The sequence below is a fragment of the Hippocampus bargibanti genome, linkage group LG02 (genome assembly GCF_051943395.1).
Source record: "Hippocampus bargibanti isolate YZ-2025 linkage group LG02, ASM5194339v1, whole genome shotgun sequence".
NCBI lineage: Eukaryota > Metazoa > Chordata > Actinopteri > Syngnathiformes > Syngnathidae > Hippocampus > Hippocampus bargibanti.
In genome coordinates, this window is record NC_142735.1 from 14,396,347 (window position 1) to 14,403,335 (window position 6,989).

General features: G+C 40.2%; 1 protein-coding gene across 2 annotated transcripts; it reads right to left on the reverse strand.

Moving 5' to 3' along the window:
• Positions 1-3,125: 3,125 nt before the first annotated feature.
• Positions 3,126-6,634, reverse strand: her5 (hairy-related 5). 2 transcript variants are annotated; one of them, XM_089017248.1, is made up of 4 exons: positions 6,496-6,634; positions 5,480-5,636; positions 5,300-5,395; positions 3,126-4,576 (listed from the first exon to the last, which is right to left on the reverse strand). In XM_089017248.1, exons 2-4 carry the CDS (start codon positions 5,525-5,527, stop codon positions 4,130-4,132), a joined length of 591 nt encoding a protein of 196 aa, XP_088873374.1. In that variant the 5' UTR covers positions 5,528-5,636; positions 6,496-6,634; the 3' UTR covers positions 3,126-4,129. The 2 variants fall into 2 exon arrangements, with proteins under 2 accessions (XP_088873374.1, XP_088873382.1); XM_089017256.1 differs by lacking the exon at positions 6,496-6,634 and having other exon boundaries at positions 5,480-6,063.
• Positions 6,635-6,989: the final 355 nt, after the last annotated feature.

Consider the following 6,989-nt stretch of genomic DNA (forward strand, 5'->3'; position numbering starts at 1 on the left):
TATTCAGTGTACAATGATGGGCAGGGTGGAGGAAACCAGCTTCCAAGATGAAAACAAACGAACACCTGTTCTATGTTTATCAACATGTAGTATGACAAGACAAAAAAAGACACGGGTCACTACTTGTCTTATTTTGGCGAGCGAAATATGGTAACAACTCCTCTGCCTCGAAGAAATCTAAAAGAGCAAGACAGAATGTTTTTAACATTGGGACAAATAGTTTTTTTTTTGGCAGGAAAAAAAACTATGAATTTAGAAACTACTTTTTGTATTTACAGTAGTTCCGTTGTCTCTGTGATACAGTCAAACCTTGGTTTTCGATCATAAACCATTCCAGAAATCTGTTCGAAAGCCGATTTGGTCGAAAACCAACATTTCCCGATATAATCAATGTAATGTATGTCTGTTTTCCGTAATTGAACTATACAAACCGGCTGGTCACAATGGACCGCTACATGAGGTTGATGCTAAATTCTGAAACACAACGCATGGAAGTGGAGTATGAGGTAGCGGAGGGGAGTCAAGTGGTGCAATCAGTTGTGCTTGGTTTGGTCCAAAACAAATTTTCGGTTGTTAACCGAGGCATAAAAAAACTGAAATTTGTGATCGGAATATTAAAATGTGTTTGGTGAACTGTCACCTTTTGTATATGATAAATATGCAAAGAACACACCATAATTAATAATAATATTAAACAGGGGTTTGGGTTAATAATCCCAGTTACTACACGTCATTGGTCTTCCTGGTCATCGTGTTGGGAATACGTTCGACAATCCAGAAGCACGATTTACTATATTAGCGTATGTTGTTATCAACGGTGGAACAATGGATGCCTGGTGAACACGTCCGCCTCACGTTGCAGTTTTCATGTTCTCCCCATACCTGTGTGGATTTTCTCTGCGTTTCCTCTCACTTTATTTAGAAAGGTGTTCGTACAACGTGATGTTTCATACGCACTACGAATTACCCCAATGGTGGCACCCGTAACAAGGAAGTTCCCGTGAGACGCTTGAGAGCGGTTTGTTTTTACACCGTCGGTGTGAATTGACACTTTAAACTTCTGGTGCGCACGAGCCTGCGAGGTCTGGCGCGTGGGTGTGAGCGATCCCACGCTGCCATTTGACACACCGCCCATCGTTCCATAAACACAGCCTCGAGATGACAATCTTCTGAAGAGTGGACTATAATATGCGCAATAGCTGCACGCGTGTGGCCTTCAAGGTCCAACTGAATCCACGCAGCTGTTTGATGAAATGTAATGATCGTGATAATGTCATAATATCAATATCAATGTATTCAAATACGTTTGGGTTACTTTACGCACAAATAATTAGTTGTTCAACCCAATGTGGTGCGTTTCTTTTCCTCGAAAACCAAATGGCGTTAAAAACACAAAACGCAAATGCATTTGCGATGTATCTTTTCCTCGTTTCGTGAAGTAGTTGGTGAAACGCGGGTGCCTTTAAACTGGGCCAGGTAATCTCTTTTGCATTTTTCTAACGCAGAGACAATAAATTAAATTTAATCTCCTTTTTGGGAAGCAAATGCCCCTCAATAAAAAGCTAATCTCATTCCTTTCATCGATGCTCCTTTGCTGCGGGAGGTTTAATCCGTGTGTGAAAGAGAATCCTTGCCGTGCGATCAACCAGCGGGACTAACACCTCCATTCACAGGAGCACATTGCAAGGAAATTGTGCTTTTCAAGTTCCAGTACTCCCCTGTTCTCCTACCTGCTACACATACACATCTCGCTGTTTGGAGAGCTTCCCTGCAGAATGTAACTTTCATTGGGTTTCCTCTCACCTTATTTAGAAAGGTGTTCGTACAACGTGATGTTTCATACGCACTACGTCCGAAACCTTCAAATTTGTACAGATGACGGCTGAAGAAACCTTCTCATCGATGGACCACTACTGTACGACTGAGAGTTTACACAGACGTTTCATTAAAAATGTTGGACGTTCCACTTGTGTTTTTATAATTGACGGTGCTTAGGGTTATGTGTTAATCTACAATTTCATTTCAAATAAAAGCAAATTAAAGATATTTCGTTTGTATGTATGTATGTGAAAATCGTAAATTCGGTTTCCAGCAGAAAATAACAATACAATTTCAAGGAATGTGACATTTACCATTTAAGGAAACAATCAAAAATAGTTTTGTTGTTGAAATTAGGTGAAATCGATGTTCTGAGAATTATTGCAAACATTGAACGTGTTTGATGAATCGGTATGAACTTAAGTAATGATCTTTTGGACAATATCACAGGTCAACAAATCTTGTACAGGTACACGTTTTTTAAATCAGAGCTGCAAACGTATATTAGGTTCTGCATGCATCATAACTACTATCCATTACAAGGCATGTTAAGATTCATATTGCAGAAGTTTTTGTCAAATTTTCAAAGAAAACCCGATAATACAGTTCACCTCAATAAACCAATGTGCATGTAAAAAAGCAAAGCCATCTTTGAGCCAACATTTTTATCAGCACATAAAGTCATTTTTGATTCACATTTGCTGTTGACCATTTTTATTTTTATTTAGAAATTTAAATGTACACATTTGTTTTTTTTTTTTTGGGAGCTGCTCTACCTCTACATTCTCATCAATTACTGAGATAAGACGTGCACACATTTCACAAGCACAACAAATTCTCCAGGGCCATTGACACTCTTGTTTTCTGATGGGCAATACGGATGAACCATTATGGTGCACATTGTGATGTAAATCTCACAGTGCTTAAATCTTTCAAAAGAAACGACAGTGGCCTTTAAAAGTCGTCCTAGGCATCTAGTTTCAAGTATCCTTAAATTGTTCAAGAAAGTATTTGTTGTCCTCAAGGCCAAAAATTGCCTGAAACTTCCAGCTTAACTTTGTCACCATTGCTGGGCTAGAACACGTCCAAAAATAAGATGGTTCTTGATGAGCAGAGCGGTTAGCTGTGTTAGCTTCAGCTCATGCTCGACTAACCGACATATAGTCTTAGACAATTTATACTGGTAGGGTTTGTGGAAAAAAAGTCAGGGACATAAAGCAACATTCTAACTTGGTTACCAAAACGATAAAGTCAAGAATCCACTAAATGTGTGTAAATGAATTTTTATTGAGACAGAAATGATATGACATTGTTTCATCACTCGTAGTGGATATTATTAGTGAGGATGGAAAGCTGTGGATGAGAATCCTCACGCTAACATCTTTAGCTAGTCTGACTGCTTTACACAAAGACGTTTTCTGACAAAAACATCACTTTATCTGATTTACCGAATCAATGTGTTTAGAGTTTTTGCGGTAGAGTCGGCTTTATGGTTGCAAACTAGTTCCAAAGAAATGAAATCATCCAATTGCGTTTTATCCTTTGTAAATTGGCTACTGTCTAGATTGCTGGACATCGTGTGAGTGGCCACTCGTGTGTCCGTCTACATGTGAAAACAAATCCAGGACTTCATTAGCATGTCAATCGGATGTCCAATGTGCATTGAGTATGTGTGAACTACAATGCCCTTTCATTTTGGGATGACCAATTGACTGTATAATGGTTCAAGACACCATTGGTTAAAAAAAAAGTTAAAATAGGAGAGCAAAAGTCAAAAATAGGAAGAAAAAAAAAATCAACAAAAAAAAAATATTCGACTTTTTGCTGATTTGCATTGTGGGCTCATGCTTGTATAAAAAAAGATCAAAATGTAAGAAAATCCTGAAAAAATGGCCAGATTAAAACAGCTGCTTTGTACAATTGACAATACATTTACACGATCTACTGCAGTGGGCATCAAAATGGCCACATGGTCCCCGTAAGTACGGTCATCAGTGGGCTGACAAGTGATGCGACATTGTGATTTGCTCGGAATGCTGCTGAAATTGTCGTTTGAAAATGTAAACATTTGCATGGATTTCTCAAAATAAAGTGGTGTATAATAGTCTGTTTCTTACTATGCTAAATAATTGTTGATAATTAATGTACGAAATCACCGCATATGAATAACGTATGATTGAAGGTCATTTGAGCAAATATCTTATTTCAGAAGTGTGAATGCATTTGCTACCTCTTTGTATTAATGGGTAGTGGTCGAGTGCCCCACAATGGATCAAAAATAGAATCTTCCACATTACTACATGCAAAATATTCATGATTGGGGCCAGGGCCTCCACACAGGATCACGACTCTGGTGGGCACAGGCTGTGGGGAAGGAGAGCTGCTTTGTGGCGTTGGCGTACTGATAGTTGGTTGCCTGGGGCCGGTAAGCATGGGAAATACCTTCCTGGAGTTGGTGCTGGCTCTGATGTGCAGGATACAGAGAGTGGACATGTTTGTGTGGACTCACTGAAGTGGAGTCTTGAGACTGTTGTTTGGAAGCCGATTCATCACTGCCTATGAAACGTCTGATCCTGAGGAGACACCTCATGCCTTGCTGGTAGTCATGCTGCTGATGAGAGACATTGGGGCACTGCCCCTGGGATGACAAGACGGACTTGACGGCAGGCTGGCCTATGTCGTCCCTTTTGTTCGACTTCAAGAATCGCACCACACTCTCCAGGATTTCCGCCTTCTCCACTTTCGGGTTCGTTAATTTCTAAAATGAAACAGAAAAGATCAAAATGGTCAAAGTCTGAATTATCTGGAATGCATGGATGCAGTCGGGCCTTTGTCCTGCCGTGCTTTGAGATCACAAACACAACACACACACAAAAAAATAAAGTTAGCAAGTTGCCATCAAACCACATGACTTTCCTTTTTTTTTTAGAATTTATTTCCACTCGAAATTTTTGGAAATTAAAATGTACTGACATTTTATCTGTGGCATTGTTTAACTACAGTTTTCTCATATAATTAGGAATGTTTCGATGTTAAAACCGTTTAATGTAACAAAATTTCCATCAAATGTAATTTTTACAAGTAAAGCTGACATTTTTTTGTGAAACCTTTGACCCCACTGTGCTTTTTTAAATATCTTGTGGCAGTATTTTTTTAAATGGTGGCTGGTGTGAAAAATGCAAACCGCTGTACTGCAGTCAACAGGGACCCTCAACTAAAGTGATTAATAATTTGCTCACAAGAAGGCTCTGTGCATTTATTTTTCGTTCTCTTTTCATTTACGGTCCAGGATTTTTCATGCAAATATTGACCATAATTCGTACGACGAATTTTGGTGCTCGACTGTGGCATATGTTTTGGTTGAACGCACACATTTGGTGCATATAAATGGGCGGGTGGATAAAAGGAGCCGAGTCAACGACAACGATAGGCCGTCGTAAACAAAGAACAGCCCGCTCTACTCTCGCATTACCCCGTGTACCTCATCGTGTGTGTTCTCCAGCATTAAAACTCTTAACGTCTCCAAACTGCGGTTGATACGCTCCCGTCTGCGTTTCTCCATCACAGGTTTCGACACCTTGAAAAACAGTTAATCAAATATCGCTACAACCAGAAATACTTTTGTTGTTCTTGTAAAAAAAAATTGAAATCTGCATCTTACCCTTCTCATTCTGTGTCTGGGAGGTTGTGGTGAAGTGAACGTTTTCATACTGACTTGTATACGCAAAGTTTGCTGCGCTCAAATCCAAAAAGTGGATGTCTTGCACCTGGTTTGCCGATATAAGGAGGACCCTGCCGCGCCCCAACACTCGGGAGACCTAACGAGGCCAATTCATTTGCATTTAATCCTCTTTGACGCATGCATGTCCTCCTTAATTCACATGTAAAATCACGTCTTCAACTGTTCAACTCGGTTGGCTCGGTGCACTCTGTGGTTCAACATTGCGAAAGACGACGCACAGTAAACGAACGAGAGAAAACCCAGGGAGTAGGATACCATAACAAAATAATAACAATAGTAATAAAACAATAACAAGTTCAGGAAAACAGCGCACAAGAATTATATTAAAATACTGTATTATTTCAATCCATTTTAATTCTATGATGTTGAAGTTGTACTGCGTCAACATGTTTGGGTCGTAGCCATGTCCATGCATGCATTCATCAAACACGCAAGCACTCACGAGCCCACTCGCGCACGCACAACTTTTGCCGGAGACCAGATTGGCCATTTCACAACCGAACGCCCGCGCTCGTTTTGTTTGTTTGTTTTCCCACAAGGAGTGTCGCTGGTGAAGAGTAGCACGAGCACACTAGTCCACCACAACACGTGTCGTGTTTGAATAACGGATGTTGTACACCATCCATTTTATTTGCCCTCGCCCAACCAACGTGCGCGCATGGTGGCACTTGTGGCAGTTTCCACACTGCATTTGTGCTAACCCTGATCCCCATAATAAGCTCAAGTGTGGAGATAACACGAAAGGGTGATCGGATCATTGGCTATCCCGCGGAGATTAAGCTCCTTTCAGACGCACTGATACTTCCGCTTCAATCAAAGGGCCGATTAGTAAAGGCCCGGTGACCACGGTCACCGTGGCTATATATATATTTTCAATTATCCATTCGTAGATCTAAGGTGGACTGTAAATCATCCAATTCAGAACATTTACATACTAGAAATACAGTCATGTCACTGCAACGTTCTGTAAATTGAGGGGTCCGTGGTTTTGGGAACGGATGCCCTCACGTCATGAATGGTCGAAAAAGAAGAGGTGGACTTCGTTGGAACGCAGCCGTTCATGATATCTTCCCGTCTCGTCGAGTCTAGTTCCCGCGAACACACTTCAGCGCACCCGTTTCCGGGTTCCCGAAAACACTTCCTGGTTTTCATCAACCAATCAAACGCTATCATATAAACACGTTAAAGCAATTACAAACTGAATATAATTTTGATAGCCTTAACACAAAATACTATGCAAGTAATGCTCAAACATAAAAAAACTAGTTGTTTTAACAATTTAACAAAAGCTTAAAATTCGATACAACTTTCTGCTTTTCCCTGCATTCTAAAATGTGCATCAACTGTGTGTAAACGTTAGTACTCAAAGGCCACGTTTAAGGGACAAGTGGGGGGCGAATCAAGTAAAATGTGTTCAAAAATTGTTTAA